Genomic DNA, 17,078 nt, shown 5'->3' on the forward strand with positions numbered 1-17,078 from the left:
TCCAGGGACAGTTACTGTTGACCCGCAGAAGTAAATGCCACAGCTGCGTCCACAAATCTTGTCCATTGCCCAAACTCCTCCTCATCCCGCGGCGCATATATCATGACATACGGCAATGGAATCCGCCCCATCACGCCACTTAGCGGATGAAACTCGGCCCATCCCTTTGCCATTGCTTCCTTCGCGTCAGTTAGGCTGAGAACCATGTGAGAACTTGCTTCTCCATGTACGTGAACAATTTCGCCCTTTGTACTTTTCTCCAGATATTTGGGTAGCGGGCTGCCAGTCAAAAATAATGCAGGATTTTCTTTGGCCTCCAAGCCAGATGCCTTCACTGCCAGATTCTCTGGGTGGCGGCTAGCTAAATCTTTCAAATGGTTATTCATCCGGGTGACTAGAGTAGCATCGCCTTTTTCTGTAGTCTGCCTCTGAGGCGCAACGTAATTTGGGATGACTGGCCGATCGCCTCTGCGTTGGGCGAGCGATTCTTGGAGAAATTGCGTGTTTCCATGTGGTTCGTAAGGAGCGCAAACTCCAGATTTTTGAAAGACGCCCAGATCGATAGTGCTGCTCAGACTGAGTGGGCGCAGAGCTTCTTGAAGAAGCCAGCCAAAGGCATTATGTGGGAGACCACCTGGGCCGAGATCGATGTAACCACGATATGAAGGCATGGCTAGAGCTGCTAGAGGAACGATAGCAACAGCAGATGTAAAAAGAATTGGGTGTTGGCGTATATACGAAAGTGCTATTGCAGAGAGGCGTGATGGATCCCAGGCTGGCATGTTGGATCAGAGGCTATTGGCGGGTATAAAGAAATTATCTTGTTTAGTTGCTCATGTAATTTTAGTTGTGATGGCGAAGCTTGTCGGATTAAATTTGCTCTTTGGGATATCTGCGTAGAAACAAACTGTGTAAGGAAGAAGGAGCTTCTATATATAGGTGAGCTGTTGACATCAGAGCTTCTGAATGGTATGTGCCGCCGCCCAATCCGAACCCCGAATTCCGAATACTTGCAGTTTTGTAGGACATCAACCAACTGTCGTTTTTTTTATACCTGACCTAAAAGTTCTATGAGCTGAGTCGTGTAGTCAGTAATCATTATTAGAGTCCATTCCCGCTCTTTTCTTGCTTTTGATTCATTCTATTTGATAATTTGGACACGGATTTGATCAGATTTCTCTGCCGTTGGACTGCCAGTTCCGACCCCGTCTTATGGTGTCTCGATGCTAGGCTAGTGGAGTTCCCGATTTTGGATCAGATCGGAGCTCCGAGCGGCTGTCGCTAATTTATATGCCGGTAGAGAATAAGAGAAACATCGAATTTGGTGATTAATAAAATCGTATTTATTGTCAATTGTTGTTATAAACAGCTTTCGAAATGATGGAAGTGTAGGTCATTCTTCGTAAATAAATCGTTCTCTCTGGATTTCTCTATTGCTGGCTTTCGATGTACAGCCGCGCTGGCCATGAACGTCTCTAAAAGTTAACGTCAAAGGTGAGCAAGTAATTTTCAATAGAGAAGAATTTCCCTTTCACTACCGTTTCAGATATTGTGCGATTGAATTTGCGACGCAATGGATGATGAAGTGAAGCTGTTTGTGTTTATTGAACTTTGGAGATTTGAGGTTATCGCACTTGGCGGCAGTAAATTAGGCGGTCAGCCTTCTATAACCAGCATACAGATGCTGAAGAGTCTATTCACCTCCTACCCAGATATCTAATTATTTCTGTCTAAGCCTGTGCTGACATTAAAGCTTCAATTCTGCCATCCACTCCGCAACTTCTTGTCCAATGCTATGAGGATAATCTTCTTGCACAAAATGGCTTCCCGGCCCGAGATAGACAGTCTTCACATTCCTCATCTTCTCACTCAATGTCTTGAAATGTTCCTCTCTGACGATGGCTCCAGGTTTCACCCAGAAAAACAGTTTTGGCAAGTCTGATTCCAGAAGCCACTTTGTGTACGCATGTACCTTGTCCCATACATCCTTTGGATGTCCATCAATTGGGATCTCATTGGGAAATCTCCAAGTAGGCTCACGATCGGCAGGAATAAGAAATGGTCGACGATACTCAGTCATCTCCTCTTCCGTCAGGCTTCGAAAGACAGCTCTGGGCAGGATAGTTTCGACAAAGAAATTGTCCTCGATTATCATCTTTCGACCAAGCTCGGGAGTGCGAAGGTCTTGAAAGGTCGCTCTAAATTCAGGGGAACGAGCCTCCCAGCCACCACCAAGAGCTGGAATCCATTCCATAAATGCGAGACCTGCGATGCGATCTTCGTGACGGCTAGCCCAGTCAAAGCCGAGAGCAGACCCCCAGTCGTGGATGACGAGAGTAATGCGCTCTGTTGGCAATACAACGTCGAGAAAGGCATCGATATAGCGCTGGTGGTCGCGGATTCTGTACTCCAGCCCAGGAACCTTGTCGGAATCTCCAAAGCCGATGAGGTCGGGTATGATACACCGGCTCTTCTTCGCTACATGTGGAAAGATGTTGCGCCAAAGATATGAAGATGTTGGGTTGCCATGCAAGAAGACGACAGTGGACTCAGAAGAAGTGCCGACGTCGACATAGGCTATTTTGTTTCCTAAAATTTCCACCTTCTTCTTCTCATAAGGGAAGGCAGCTGAAATTTCGAGACCTCTATCAGTCGACATTGCAAAGATGGAAAAAAGGAAGATAAAGATTCAAATTAAACTTATGAGGGGAATTCGATCAAGCGACTTTTCTAGTCTTGGGTTGCTTTTGGGGATCTCGTAGGAAGTGGGTAGGAAATGCTGCCTCGTATATATACCAAGCGGTTCACGAATAAGAGCGTCAGTAATCAAGCCGCGGTTGAGACAAGTATATCAACGTTGGGATCTTCAATCGCCAGCCACCTCCCCCGATCGACTAATCCTATACAGCAAGATAGCTGTAAATAGACGCTCAAGCTAAGAATTCTGCTCGATTATAAGTACCTACGTTTGCTGATTCCAAACTACCGAGTACTATCTCCGACGATCCATCCCGCGTATCCTATACAAAATGCCTATTTAAGTATTTCTTCCGGTCTCAATGACTATTCGTCCTAATGGTGATGTCAAGCTATTCTTTGCCCCGATCCACATATAGTGGTTGTTTACTGATCTTGGTTCTCAATAGCCCCAATGTATACACACTTGTGCTTCAGGTTCAGTAATACTAAAATGCAGCGAAATTGTCAACATATATTAATGCTGAATCCTTTGTACATAGTCCTTGAAGATGATTAATCGATTTAACGCTTGCGAGAAATAGCTCCGTAACAATTTCCCAGTCTGGAAAGCAAATCAATTAAATAGCTGCGCGAAGCCCGGACATCGCTCGTGGCGCGGCAACCATAAGTTCTATCATCGCCGACCATTCTATGCAATGTCTTCTAACAGGTACTACCGCAATGTTGCTCCCCTCTTTTGCCTCTTAGGAAAAATACTTTACAAATGAGTTGCCTGCTAATTTTCCCTCAGCTCTGATCTTTTACAAAGCGTTTTTGACGCTCATGGCGGCATAGAATACTGGGATTCGATCCAGTCGCTCGCTGTAGAGTTTGAGTTCTCAGGGCCGGCGCTGGCGAACAAGGGACATCCTGGGCCCTATGATGTCAAAATTATAGTCGATACAAAAGCACAAAAAGTCACCATTGAGAAGTTTGGGCCCTACTACGGATCATGGTCACCAGAGCGCACTGAAGTTGCCAAGATTGGTTCTCAAGATCCGCTGGACGTTCGAGAGAACCCCAGAGCTGCATTCGACTCACATACATATGAATCCAAGTGGGATGTCCATAATCTCATCTATTTTATCGGCTATGCATTTTGGAATTACTTTAACTTTCCGTTCTATCTTCAATCATCGGATATTCAGATCCGTGAGGCAGATAGATCGACGCCCGAGAACGGCGAGAAATGGAAAACATTAGAGGTTATTCATCCTGACGGATACGCAACACACACAAAAGTCCAGAAGTTCGATTTTGATACTGAATATCGGCTGCGACGCATGCAATATAGCGTCGATGTAATGAAGCAAGGACCTCCGGCGTGGCATACGTGCTACAACCATGCTGTCTCCGGGAAGTACGTTTACCCAACTCTACGAGTGGTAAATGTAACTGTCCCAGGTAAATCATTTTTTTCTCCTTTTATTTTGAACTTCATCAAGGTGGAACCCAACCATTCCTAGACCGAGACATTGTAGCGTTGCGACGTTGGAATCTGAATGCAGAGCAGCGCTTGCTATATAATACAAAGCTGGTTTAAATACTACATAATAGCTTATTTGATATAGCAGATATAATGATTGTAATAATTCCACGGGGCGTAGTAGAATCTCCAGAAAGCAATTATGTATTGTACTAGACTTAACATTCTCACGCAACCGCTTAAGAGTGGGTTCGGCAAGAATACGCCGGTAGATCACTGACTAATACGATTAATATTCATACCGATTTGTATTATTAACAAGCCGATTATTGAACATTTTAGATTACAATTCAACATTATATCTCGACCAAGAACTTCTTATGGCATTGCCAAGAGTTCAGCAGCATATGATGCCTCTCTTGTGCGGTAATTGGACGCGAAACTCGATCTGAAACCCATTGAAGTCTTTATATATTTTTTTCAAGCTGCAATTATTCGTAATGAAACGCAAGGTTATACGCAAAATAAGTAGATATCAGCAGGTGAATGATTAGGCTCGTACTGACACTATTGAAGGCGTGAGTTGTTGTAGAAGCCGTTTATGAAGGGAAGGGCAATATTTACTTAACCCAAGGTACTCTTTTATCCGCTTTTATACACATAAGACGCTAGACAAAAAGAAATCTAGTCAAAATTCGGCCTTTGGTTGACTGACGAATGTATTTTTCTTAAAACAAAGTTAAACGCCCGTGCTAGAGACGGTTTTATATGGCTATGAGACAGACTGAGATATCAATCTTTGTCAGTTAAAGCTCTGAGATTATAGAGAAAAGTAGAGCTACTTATTAACCTCGCAAGAATTGAGCCCATGTTAATAATAGTATTTTGGCCCTGCGCTCCCTTTTGAGTCTTCCTAATAGGGTAGAAGCAGAGTTAGAGCAAAAATTACTCTCGTGGTATATTGGGCAAGTGACTATCGAATGATTGTGGAATTGTAATATCCATTATCTCATTCTGCTAAGCATTTATAATCAATGACAAAATATCGCCATTCTTGGATGGAACTATGTCGATTGCTAATCTCAAATTTCGTTCCAACCTTAAAACATAGAGGGCGAAAGAGAAAATGCTGCCTAGTTGCTCGGCTATCGGGGTGGGACTACCGTACAGATGGAAAGAATTTTGAACCATTTCGCTTGCAATGTAAATGAAATGGGAATAAGAAGATGAAATAGAGGAAATATTTTATTGTATAAACATGGAGAATATTTTGGTTGACACATACGTCACAAAACAAACCTGGTAGGATATTGAATTGGGTGCACTGTTAACTGCTCCGATACAGCAAGAATTCTACAGCGCTGCTCTCGCTGTAACGTTTCTACAATGGGCTTTAGTGCATTGAAATGTGTTCTATTTATCACTTGAAGTACATATATATTGGCTGCACACGCTGCTGACGCCAAATGTGGCTCAATTAATGTAAACGCAACTTCATCTCTCAGGAGAGCAGACTTTATATATTTGTGATTTATAGTGACGATAGGTAAAGGTCAGTTGAAGATTGTTAACGAGACTGTGTAGGAAGAATCCCCTTGTCGTTTCAGAACGACTTTGCATCAATTTACAGCCCTCGGGCCTCGTTTGTTTGTCCGATCACTTTGATCAACTTGAGTAGAGCGTGAACTAGGGGGTAGCATCTTCTAGCCACCCTACAAAGGCTTTGAGCTTTACGACTTCGTCCTTCTTCTAGTGGGCTGCAAGACTCTAATCGAAAACAGCACACAATTCTCTCCCGTACTTTAGTAAAACCATATCGACCTGGGTCCAATCAAACCACTTCCAAAGGCAGCCCCAGCTATCCAGCTATCTCGACGCTGGTGTTGTCAACTAGGCCTGGGTCTCGAAGGCTTTTTCTAAAATACTGACCTTTCGCCACTACTATTGACGTTTGTGGCAATTGTGGGAATACAATCATGTGGGCGGAATGTACTTCAGCAATTTAACGTCAACGAATTGACAGGCAACCCAGAGTTGTGCTGAAAGAGCCAAGCGGATCCAATTGTAATCAGCCAAATCATTGACATATTATGCCCAAAAAGAGTTGTTTTACAGCCTTACAGAAGGCCAATTTGCACAATCAGTTCCCCGACAGCGTTACTGGATACTTTGGAAAGCTAATTCGAGGTCACGAGTCGCTAAAGGTGACCAGGTGGCTCTTTTCGAAGACATTTCCATCAATAATCTTGAGATTGACAAAGGCGCCCTTGACTATGTTATAGGGGAACACCGTACCAAGGCCTCAGGAACCAAGAGGATGGGGACGGGGAATTTTCTCATTGGGCGAACAGCGCACGTTTATGCAAAACCTTGAGTCCTTTAATGGGTCTTGTGTTGGATATGAATCCACTACGATGGACCAACAGGACCGTTACAATACAATTTGGCGAGTGGAACTACGCGAATGATGGTGAGAACCTTGTAGAGTTGAGGGTTGTGTTGACATTCCAGCTCGGAGCAGTTCCGCAATTGGGTGAAGGCGTGATTTGGCTGTTGGTAGCATCGCTGATTCATTCTCCTGAGAGACAAGCTACGAGTGGCATTGCTTTTAAACGAACGCCCATTGAAGCAAGCATATGTAGGGCTGTATTGAGCCATGAGTGAGATTTTGTCTTAAGGACAATAGTAAATGAGGTGCTGCATTGCTTTCTCTATTCTTTTCAGCTGAGAAATACCACACAATGGCGATGATAATTTCAGATTAGCGAGGCGTTGTGGGTGGGCAGCTTTCGCTTACAGTTGACGAGATAACAGAATAGTGCTCGTGCCGTAGGAAGATGGTCATGGGACGGCAGCGATTAGAGAAGTTAGCCGACACGAGGGGAATTCGTGCTTAGCGAGGGCTTCCTGGCTGTTATACCAAGAGATAGGTCATCAATGGGCAGTATTGCAGTTATTAAAGCTTGTTTGATGCTAGTGGACGCTGACATGACTGTTGACAGCACAGATGTGATAAGTGATAGCTGGGCTTGCTCGATGCTCAGCTCTGGGCTCAGCTGTCCACGCCCTGACTCAAGCGGACGCCGGGCGGGCTGAAAGAGCGGGCAGCGGTTTGTATTTTCGACAGGGCTTCTGTGAAGGGATCCAACATGCGATGCCTGCTGTGGTGCGCCATTGCCAGCCATCATACGAGTCGTACACGTACAGTACGCCACCAAGCGAGGTAGCAGTCATATTAAGTAAAGAGACGGTGAAGCAGAGCTGATGGACAGAAACAAGAAAAATAAACGAGGGCTCTTTCTTTTTCCCTCCTCAGCTGCTGTAACGTCTCCAGCTGAGTCTGTGCTTTTGCCTGTTCAGGACTCTCGCATTGTCTCCAGTATATGCGACCATAGGCTGGGCAAGCATAAATCCTTGGAAACGCCCCATGGCCTAGGCTAGGGATATCGTGCTTGTAAGAAATCACCCTTTTGGAGACCCTGGAAGCAGAACAGTGCGTCGTCACCGATACTCTGATTTGCGCATAGCGTCGCATTCAATCTCCAGTACCTGCAGCCAGTCCATTTTTCTGTGAAACAAGGGCCGGCTTCTTTGCCATTACCTAAAAAGTCGCACCGCACCTTGGTAGAGGTAGAAAGTACAGTGTCGTTTGGTGGATTTGGTAGACGCACAGAATGCTTCGCAGCTGAGAATTGACGATGGCTGCGGAAAAGCGACGATGATACATCAGCAACCAGGTTGTACCAAGTCCCCGGTAAGTAGCCTGTCACTTACGTCTTATCATCCACCTGACTTGCCGGCATTTCAACCTGTTTCGACATGCCGATACTGCCAAAAGCCATCAACCAACAGCCAACATACCGAAAAACGAAGCCCATCCATGTCGGCCCACTGGACGAATCGGTAATTCCCCGCCGCCCACCAAGAAAGACCTGCAGCTCGCCGCCAGCCCGCGCAATTTTAGCACGTTTTCTTTGCCCTGTCAGAAGTCACAAGCTAAGTAGAGACAGGCAGAAGAAACGTGAGAAGCCAAACCCCTGTTCCTTTTCGCTTCTTCTTTTTTCCCATCGCCCCTTTCAGGGATAAAGATACGCTTGACCCTCCCAAGAAGAGTTTAACGCTAGTGTTTTTTCTAGGAGGGTAGAAGATGGAGAAGAACCAGACAGGGAGGGTGAGTTTGCATCAACCCGCGGCCGCCATTGGCGAAAACTGACTGGTCTTTTCATCTTTAGTGGTGTCTTTCCTGGGTGCCTTGCTGAGGTTCGCGTTCTTGGAAGAGTGGCGGGCACAATACGAAGTATTGGAAACAGACAAGAGAGAGCCTCAAAAGAATCATTTATCATAAGGGTGGCCCGCTCTATTTGAGCTTCCTCTCCATTGCCTCTTCTTCCTTTTCCTTATCTCCTTATCTCTTCACTGCTTGGATAGGGTTGATTGAATTGGCATCAACACCATCGGAGCCTGAATCTCTGTATCTGCTCTGTCTATTGCATTCCAACCAGCCATGGACACCTCAAAGGAGGTTGCTGTTGCGGAAGCGCAGCCGCAACACCAGCGTCTGTCCACATGGCGATACAACTCGTGCGTTTGAACCAGCACCTCAACGCCTGCTGCCTAGGAATCATTCTGCTAACCCCCTATATCTCTTAGGCCATACGTTCAGACCATCATCATGGGATTCGTCCTATTCTGCAATCCCGGCACATATCTCGCCATCACGGGCCTCGGCGCAGGAGGCAAGCAGCCGCAGCTGATTGGCATCGTCAACCAAGCCAACGTCATCCTCTACTGCTTATTCGGCGCGTCGGGTATTCTGGGTGGTAGTATCATCAACAAGATTGGACCGCGATGGGCACTGATGATTGGTGCTACGGGATACCCGATGTACGCAGGATCATTATGGTATGTCTATCTCAACGTTTAATTCTTCCTTCACAATGAATGTTGGGACTAATATTGGAATTCGCATAGGTGGATTGACAAGGGCCAAGGCAGCTGGTTTGTTCTGTTTGGCGGTACTTGGCTGGGTCTCTCTGCTGGTCTTCTCTGGTCTACTCAAGGTATGTCAATAACTAACCATCTATATAATCAAGAGTTTTGAGCGTAGTTTGCTAATACCGAAGTGATTTATAGGTTACATCACCACATGCTATCCTACCGAGGCCGAAAAGGGAAAATACATTGCGACATCATGGGTTCTTAATGCCTCGGGTTCGATTGTCGGAGCGGGTATGTTTCTTTCTCTATATATTTTTCGAGTAAATGATTACTAACGGAAATGTTTTCACACAGCCATTGTCCTGGGAGTTACCGTCAACAACACTTCCGTCTCTGGAGTGCCTTCATCCGTCTACACCACCTTCATCTGCCTCGAATGTGCCGGTCTGTTGATTGCTGGTTTGCTTTTGGACCCGTCAAAGATCCGACGTAATGACGGCCGCCCAATCGCCTCGTTTACACCTCTTCCGTGGTATCAAGAGCTCAAGGCACTTGGCTTGACCCTCCTGGAACCCAAGATGGCGCTCATCACACTGTCCATCTACAGCAGCGAGATGTACTTGTCATTGACGGGAGCATTCAACGCGTGGTACTTTAATGCCAGAACACGATCCCTTGCCAACGTAAGTCAAATTGCTCTCTACGTTTGCCATTAATTCTTCTATTTTTCTTGTTTTATATCGCTGTGTTTCAATTCTAACATTAATAATAGTTCTGCTACTGGATCTTCCAAGTTCTGGGAGCCCTCGCCATTGCATGGATCTGCGATGCCAAAGTCTTTGGCTCGCGTCGACAGCGAGCCTATGTTGCCGGAGCTTTCGTCGCCGTCATCATTGGAGGAACCTGGATCGCCATGGTTTCGTTCCTCTCCGTCAACGACATCAACCGCAACCTGACGCCCAGAGCAGTTGACTGGACCGACACAGCAAAGTTTGCCGGACCTTTCGTCATCTACATCTTCTTCGGAGCCTGCTATCCCATCTTCCAGAATTTCCACCACTGGACCTACAGCACCTTTTCCAACGAACCGCACGTTTTGGCACGCTACAGCGGTTACTTCAAGGGCTTTCAGGCATTCGGTACAGCAACAGCCTTTGGAATCGACACCCACAGCGTGCAGTTTATCCGAGAGGCGGGTGCGTACTTTGGCATGATGATTGTGGGATTGTGTCTCACCATGGTCGCCATCACCTTATACACGACAGACACGCGATACGGACAAGAGGAGGGTGTCGTGATACCCGAGGCGTTTGAAGAAGTGGTCGGAGAGCACCACGAGCAAGTCCACGAGCAAGTCCACGACAAAGCTGTCGACCCGAGCGAGTCGGCAGGCTCACAAAAGGAGTAGAGCGATGCGTGTTACTTTTTATGATTATTATTTTTTATGCTGTATGAAGCAAGCCTGGGATTATGGGAGCAGTTGTCTTTTTGACGATTACACACACATATATATATTATCTTATACTAATGTTTTTTGGATACTGGGCGGACATAGGATTTTTTGGCTATTTGTTTTGAGACAAAGCTTATAGGATGATCAGCATTTGATGCTACTCATATTTTTTTGGAAATGAAATCTGTCTGAAAATGAACAATGCTGACACTTTCTCCAACATGTCAAGTTGCCAACGACCAACAGATCAATATTTCTAATGGTGTTGATGCAATCGCCGCCGCTTCCGGACCGCAGGCTTAGCTTCGTCACGGCGCAGTTCACTGCAACAGTCACATCAGGCCATTTATGAGTCTCTTTGGTCACATTTCCCAATCCAGTTCTCCATTAAACCAACCGAGCTCCCACGAATTAACAAGCAAATCCCTGACTAGCTAGCCTCTTGTCTAAAACCCACCCTACCCCGCACGCGCAGAAGAGCCTTTAACGAGCCGTTCCGTGATCAAAGGCTCGTTTCTAGTTTTGGTTTTAGCGGAATTTAGGATATTGCAGCCAAGAAGAGCTGATAAAAGAGAGAAAATGTAATCAAATAGGGTCCCAGCTAGGCCACCGGCTTGAAGTACCGGCAGGATGATCTATGCCCAACGAGGTAACATATGCGCTAGGGGATTGAAGCAAGGTTCTCCATCAGATATTCGATATGTGATGCTACTTTTCTTCAATACCCTGTCCGGTGTTTCTGGTATATGCATGTTGGGCATCGATCCACTTTCATTAGGTACCTGTCTCCTACCACTTTTGGGGACTGAGGGGTGAAGTGGGATTGAGACGATGGTGGTGATGATAATATCACTAGCAAAACAAAGAGCTGAGGGGCAACTGACAGCAGCATAACATTGCAGTTGACAGCATATGCAAGGTACAGTTTTTTCTTTTTCTTTTCTTTTCTCATCCCTTGTTCTACTTCACCACCTGCCTTTGTTTATTTGTAAGAACCAACTGTAATGCTAACCCAACATTGTCGTTTTCTCTCAGCCTCGCCATGACTGAATCTCAAGACAACATCCGCCTCGCCATCTCGCTGCGCGATGGCTCCCTCGAGAAGAGCGTGCTATTTTCGCTTTCGCAGATAACATCGCTTCCGCAAGATGTCACGTCTGTGCCGCGGTCCAGCGACCTCATGACGGACGCTGAGCTGCAGCTAACGGAGGATTACGATGCCACGGCGCTGTTGGAGAAGCTGGCGGCGAAGAAGATCACCGCAGTTGAGCTGTTGTCAGCGTTTCGAAAGCGGGCAACAATCGCGCAACAATGTGTGAGTTTTGACTTTGTTGCAGTGTTCTCTTCATGTCATGTCACGCCACCTCTCGCCTTTCAATCTCTGCTCTTTCTATCCTGACAATGGGCAAAACAAAAGCTAACCTGGGCTTCAAACAATCAAGACAAATTGCCTCACTGAACTCCTCCCCGAAGCCATCTACGATGCCGAAGCCTGTGACCAGCATCTCGCCATGACTGGACGCCTCATCGGCCCCCTCCACGGTATCCCCCTCTCTCTCAAGAACCAGATCGGCGTGAAATCTCACCTGACAAATGCGGGCTTCGTCACCTGGATCAACAACACCAGCAAAGACGATGCCGCTATTGTCAAGACCTTCCGCAAGCTGGGTGCTGTTGTCTTTGCGCGCACAAATCAGCCCCAGGCCGGCATGCACCTAGAGACGTCTAACAACATCTATGGCACGACGGTGAATCCCAGAAATCGCCAGTTGACGGCGGGAGGAAGCACGGGAGGAGAGGCGGCGCTGATGGGCATGAATGCGTCGGTGCTGGGCATTGGAGGCGACATTGGAGGCTCGATTCGCGTGCCAGCGGCCTTTAACGGTGTAAGTTGGAGATATCATACCATAAAGATACAATGCAACATGCTAACGAGGTCAATCATAGCTCTACGGCTTCAAACCCACTCCTGGTCGCTTCAGCGGCATTGGCGTCACCGTCCCAACGCCTGGCCACGACTCCATCGCCGGCACTCTTGGCCCCTTTGCTCGCTCTCTTCGTGATCTTGAGCTCTTCTGCAAGGCCTATTCGTCCACCCTCCCCTGGATTGAAGATGTCTCCCTCATTCCCGGTAGCATCTTTTCGTCCTCCATGGGTCGTCAACTGGACGAGACTCGCCCGCTCAAGGTTGGTCTCCTACTTGATGACGGCGTGGTGTCGCCTCTGCCTCCCGTGCGAGCAGTCTTGCAAAAAGTCGCCGACAAACTGCGACAAGCTATCGACGTCCAGGTCGTGTCGTTTTCGCCCATGGATCACGCCAAGGGATGGGACATTATCGCCGCAAACTACTTTGAAGATGGCGGTGCCAACATTCGTGCCATCTGCGAAAAGGGAGGCGAGGCTGTGCTGCCCCTGACAGAATGGATCATCAATGAGTGCCAAAAGGGCCGAAAGTCTGTTGCTTCGTCGCCCGAGGGCCTCAAGGAAGCTCGTGACGCCTACCGCCAGGCCTACAGTGACCACTGGAACCAATTCGACGTCGACGTCGTGCTGTCACCTATATACCCGAGCGTGGCTGGACCTCACGGCGCTACACGATACTGGGGCTACACGGCCATCTGGAATCTGCTGCAGTATCCGGCAGTGGCAATGCCAGCGGCCAAGCTTGTAGGAGCCGCGAGTGCCGCCGAGCTAAGGAGCGAGTACACCCCCAAGAACGACCTGGAGAAGCACTACTGGGAGATTTACAGCCCAGAGGACGCTGAAGGATTGCCGATTGGAATTCAGGTTTGTGGAAAGCGGTATCACGAGAGGATGTTGCTGCAGGCTTCGAAGATTATTGAGAAGGCATTGCTTGGCAAGTAAAGGGGCAGTGTCTCCATCGTCGCTATGGATGTGTAGATAGATGTTTGGTCGATATAACCTGTCTCTACTAGTACTATTTAGCAGAGGTCACGATGCATATTTGTTTCTTGATCTTTATAAAACCGCGGCTATAAATGTGTTGGTTTCATACTTGCATGTGACGATATCTAGAGTGCCGGAGTAGTTCTTATCCGACGAATTCTTCTGTCTCCATTTTCTTGTAAAATCTTTCAATTCAAACGCTAGTCATTGTTATTTCTCTTCTACATAGTACTAAATGCTTTTCTCAAAAAGATGAGAGTTGCCGTGATTTTCAACCACCACGTGACATCCTCATCTCATGTCCATCTTTCCAATATCTCAGGCATGATTCTCCTTGTCCGCTTCTTTCCTGTGTAACCTGTTCTTAATATTTCACGTCTTATTCTTTGTCTCTTGCTCTTTCTCTTTATTTACCCTTTCTGCTTCCTCCTTCTCTTATTCCCCTTCTCTATTCACTTTCTCCCCCTTTCTGTTATTTTTTTTAGTCCTATTCCATCAATTTCGAATCCTGCCCCTATGCCTACAACTTGTTCGTTAGTTCAGCACAGGTTCAGCACAGCACGCTGCATTCGCTAGCTCCTCCACCAACGTCGACTTGTTCACTGCTTGCTGCGAACTTGGCACATCCAAGGCCGGGTTCTTCTCGTGGAATCCGTTTGGCTTAAAGTGCACGCTTAGTCTCTCGACTGGCATCACAGGAAAGTCTTCAGGCCTCGGGTTATGCGTCAACGCAAATGTGTGCCAAAACACTACGTCTTGGTTCTGAGTGTCATCGCCTCGTGCCGCCCATTTATCCACGCCAGTGCTTTCACGGCTCTGGTTGGTGAATTCGCCAGCAGCAAAAAGCTCGTCGTCTTGGTAGCGTGTCACCCAGACGGGATGCTCGTGGAAGCGCGCTCGACGGGCATTGAATGAGCCAGACGACATAATCATACGCTGGCTAGCCACCGTCTGCACCTTGTAGGCGACAGGCTTGCGGCTGATGGCGTTGATGACGCTATCATTGCGGATCTTGAAGACTCTACCAAGCTCAACATTGGTATCAGCGAAGCCGGCCCGATCGAGAACCGTTGTTTCGGCCACGTATCCAACACCGTAGGGGTCGTCTATGCCGTGCTTCTCAGGCACCAGGGGCACACTATCCTCGTACACAATCGTGTTGTTGAAGCCGTCAATGGCTGGGTCGACTCGCAGGTTGAAGATGTGTTGGTGATATGGTGCTGAGACGCCAGGGCCCACGGGTGTCGAGAATGGCAGCTTCAGGCCCTCGTTGTCGTCGATGGGGATGGTTGACAAGATGCCCGTAGCACGAATCTCGAACTCGATGCCGCCAGCCTGATCAAGCACCCAGGCAAAGATGTACTCGTAGTTGGACACGGTGCAGATCATTTGCACCACCAGCTGGCGGTTTCGTACAACGGTGGCTTGGCCGTTACGGTAGTTGGTGTGCTTGTGGAGGATACCCGCATCTTGTTCGTGAAGGCAGATGACATTTTGAAGATGCACTGGTCGGCCTTGAGAATCGATCCGAAAGCCGTCAAAGTACTTGATGTGGCCTAGACAATCGCACCCCAAGCTGAGCTGGTTGCAGGTGATGCCCAATCCAACGTCTCCCACATCAAAGGCCTGCTTACGGTGAAAGGGTCGTCGTGGATCACCGTAAGGCACCGTCATCTCGGACAGCGACAGGCGGTAAAAGACATTGCGGCCGTCAAAGGTGAGGTTGTATAGCACCAGACCTTCACGGTAGTTGAAGCCGACGCGGAACCGCCATTTCTGCCACTGTACAAGGTGGCCGTCCAGAGAGAACGAGGGGCCCTCAGGCTGCTGCACAATCAATGGCTTGAGATCATGTCTCAACGGGGTCTCGATGAGGTCGTGAGCGTATTCGACGGCCTTGACAGGCTTCCACGGCTGCGTTTCAGTGGTGTTGTGGTCCCCTCCTGTGGGGAGGTAGTCAATACGGACGAGCTCGCCAGTGTTGGCGTCCAGTACAGGGGAAAAGGCACACGGTAGTGAGTAGTGGTTCGACTGCGGATGATTCACGGGCACAATGAACATGTAGAACTGCACCAGGCGGCGGTTTTCCTTCTCATCGTCGGTGCCGTAGATCCAAGGGTCTGTACAGACGGTGACACCCTCCGGCAGCTGCAGCTTGCCGATCTCCTCAATGACTCTGGGGTGCTGCAGGCAGACCGTTTCCAGGCCAATCATCTCGTCGACATCGACAGGGCCCTGGATATGGCTCGGCAGCTCCTTGAGGGAAATGACGGCCTTGGTGTCTACGTTGATGACGGCCTTGAGGAAAGCGTGGGTGTCCAGTCGGTGTAAGTAGCTGTACAGCAGACGTGGAGGTGGTGGGGGGAGCGGCTGGCCTGTCCTCTCGGCCTCAATATAGGGGATGACATCCTTCTTGATGGGTTCCTTGACGTCGATGACCTTGAAGCGAAGATTGACGCCTGGGAGGGAGGCTTTGAGGATGGCTGTGGCCAGAGAGATTTCGTCGGGACGAATGGGATCGAAAGGATGGTGGTGAGACATTGTGGTGAGATACTCTCAAGGTCTGTTTTCTTTCTTTCTTTCTCTCTATCCTTCAGTATGGTGTATCATCAACGGTGGTTATGAATAGTAATAGTATAACCCCTGTGCTAACACTATGGCGTTTAGGTACTATTGTTCAGCAAGGATGTCTCATATACCGCTCTAAGGTCTGTAACGAAGCCGAGATCCAAGATGACGAGTCAGAAACCCTCCGAAGGTGACAGGTGCCCAGGGTTCGATGGATCGAGAAGGGGGCCGGCCGACATCTTATACCAACCATGCTCTTATCTGCCACATTCTAAGGCCCTGTATCGGCGGTTGTGGCACGCAGGAAGTATGTCGTGGCATTGCTCCATTGCTCGTACTATGCGGTCCTTAGCCTTGGCACCCGCTAGTACCGCAGAGTGAAAGTATATCATGCTGCTAGCATCAGATCAACCGTCATATCTTCGCCAGCTAAGGTACAAGTTACGCCTGAACTTCCCGAATCGGAAACAACACACCAGCAGCCACAATGATTGTCCGTTTACCCATAAGAAACCAACAGCAAAAAATGCGGAGGTTTGCTTTCCCAAAATAGCTGTACTGTGCCGCACTCGCACTCCGCTATCCTTTCCGTGACCCGTTTGGGCCAAAGATACGCGCACTAAAGTTCCCGCTGTGGGGGTTTTCTTCTCTCTTTTTTTCTTATTAATCTCCTTTTCAGCATTGTTCTTCTACATATTTGTTTTGTCTTCTTTTCACTGCTGCTGGTTTGGCTCATCTTTGCAGTTCTACAACTTCTTGAACAAAGCAAAATGGCGCTACTTTCTCGGAATCAAAAACGTGGAGACAGCACTAACCGTTCTCCATTATCATTCTGTGGGCCAAACTCCATTGAACTAAGTGTGACAAGCTAAAAGAAAGCTTAAGATCCCCATTTTTTTTGTTGCTATCTGATGATGAAATTCTCAGGGATTTACCGATTTTGGCTAAATTTCTTCATTTTTTGTAGCTATCTCTATAGCTACGACATAACGCCATATCCTCCATTTCGTGTGCGCCCCATGAGATGCTATGTATATACCATAAATC

General features: G+C 47.7%; 7 protein-coding genes across 7 annotated transcripts; 3 read left to right on the forward strand and 4 right to left on the reverse strand.

Annotated features, from left to right (window-relative positions):
• Window positions 1-11: 11 nt before the first annotated feature.
• On the reverse strand, window positions 12-671 carry GGI43DRAFT_384281 (uncharacterized protein; the record flags this gene model as incomplete). The annotated part of the gene is made up of 1 exon (XM_083203496.1): window positions 12-671. One exon carries the CDS (start codon window positions 669-671, stop codon window positions 12-14), a length of 660 nt encoding a protein of 219 aa, XP_083060208.1.
• Window positions 672-1,728: 1,057 nt separating this feature from the next.
• Window positions 1,729-2,993, reverse strand: GGI43DRAFT_57083 (putative Haloalkane dehalogenase). Its single transcript, XM_083210036.1, has one exon. The coding sequence runs from the start codon at window positions 2,657-2,659 to the stop codon at window positions 1,748-1,750; it is 912 nt and encodes a 303-aa protein (XP_083060209.1). The 5' UTR covers window positions 2,660-2,993; the 3' UTR covers window positions 1,729-1,747.
• GGI43DRAFT_57081 (uncharacterized protein) lies at window positions 2,994-4,221 on the forward strand. The gene is made up of 3 exons (XM_083210035.1): window positions 2,994-3,078; window positions 3,147-3,409; window positions 3,491-4,221. The coding sequence occupies exons 2-3, from the start codon at window positions 3,396-3,398 to the stop codon at window positions 4,203-4,205; spliced, it is 729 nt and encodes a 242-aa protein (XP_083060210.1). The 5' UTR covers window positions 2,994-3,078; window positions 3,147-3,395; the 3' UTR covers window positions 4,206-4,221.
• Window positions 4,222-7,302: 3,081 nt separating this feature from the next.
• Window positions 7,303-8,176, reverse strand: GGI43DRAFT_406331 (uncharacterized protein). Its single transcript, XM_083206136.1, has 2 exons — window positions 7,940-8,176; window positions 7,303-7,867 (listed from the first exon to the last, which is right to left on the reverse strand). The coding sequence occupies exons 1-2, from the start codon at window positions 8,041-8,043 to the stop codon at window positions 7,603-7,605; spliced, it is 369 nt and encodes a 122-aa protein (XP_083060211.1). The 5' UTR covers window positions 8,044-8,176; the 3' UTR covers window positions 7,303-7,602.
• A 315-nt stretch (window positions 8,177-8,491) lies between these two features.
• GGI43DRAFT_57326 (uncharacterized protein) lies at window positions 8,492-11,028 on the forward strand. Its single transcript, XM_083210041.1, has 6 exons — window positions 8,492-8,746; window positions 8,816-9,067; window positions 9,137-9,225; window positions 9,299-9,394; window positions 9,458-9,786; window positions 9,876-11,028. Exons 1-6 carry the CDS (start codon window positions 8,670-8,672, stop codon window positions 10,509-10,511), a joined length of 1,479 nt encoding a protein of 492 aa, XP_083060212.1. The 5' UTR covers window positions 8,492-8,669; the 3' UTR covers window positions 10,512-11,028.
• Window positions 11,029-11,485: 457 nt separating this feature from the next.
• On the forward strand, window positions 11,486-13,578 carry GGI43DRAFT_57146 (amidase signature domain-containing protein). The gene is made up of 3 exons (XM_083210039.1): window positions 11,486-11,871; window positions 11,999-12,442; window positions 12,504-13,578. The coding sequence occupies exons 1-3, from the start codon at window positions 11,599-11,601 to the stop codon at window positions 13,419-13,421; spliced, it is 1,635 nt and encodes a 544-aa protein (XP_083060213.1). The 5' UTR covers window positions 11,486-11,598; the 3' UTR covers window positions 13,422-13,578.
• A 1-nt stretch (window position 13,579) lies between these two features.
• On the reverse strand, window positions 13,580-16,703 carry GGI43DRAFT_57304 (copper amine oxidase). The gene has a single exon (XM_083210040.1). The coding sequence runs from the start codon at window positions 16,002-16,004 to the stop codon at window positions 13,998-14,000; it is 2,007 nt and encodes a 668-aa protein (XP_083060214.1). The 5' UTR covers window positions 16,005-16,703; the 3' UTR covers window positions 13,580-13,997.
• Between the last annotated feature and the right edge of the window lie 375 nt (window positions 16,704-17,078).

This window comes from Trichoderma evansii (genome assembly GCF_050947405.1).
Source record: "Trichoderma evansii strain SZMC 28006 chromosome Unknown GGI43scaffold_11, whole genome shotgun sequence".
In the NCBI taxonomy this organism is placed as follows: Eukaryota; Fungi; Ascomycota; class Sordariomycetes; order Hypocreales; family Hypocreaceae; genus Trichoderma; species Trichoderma evansii.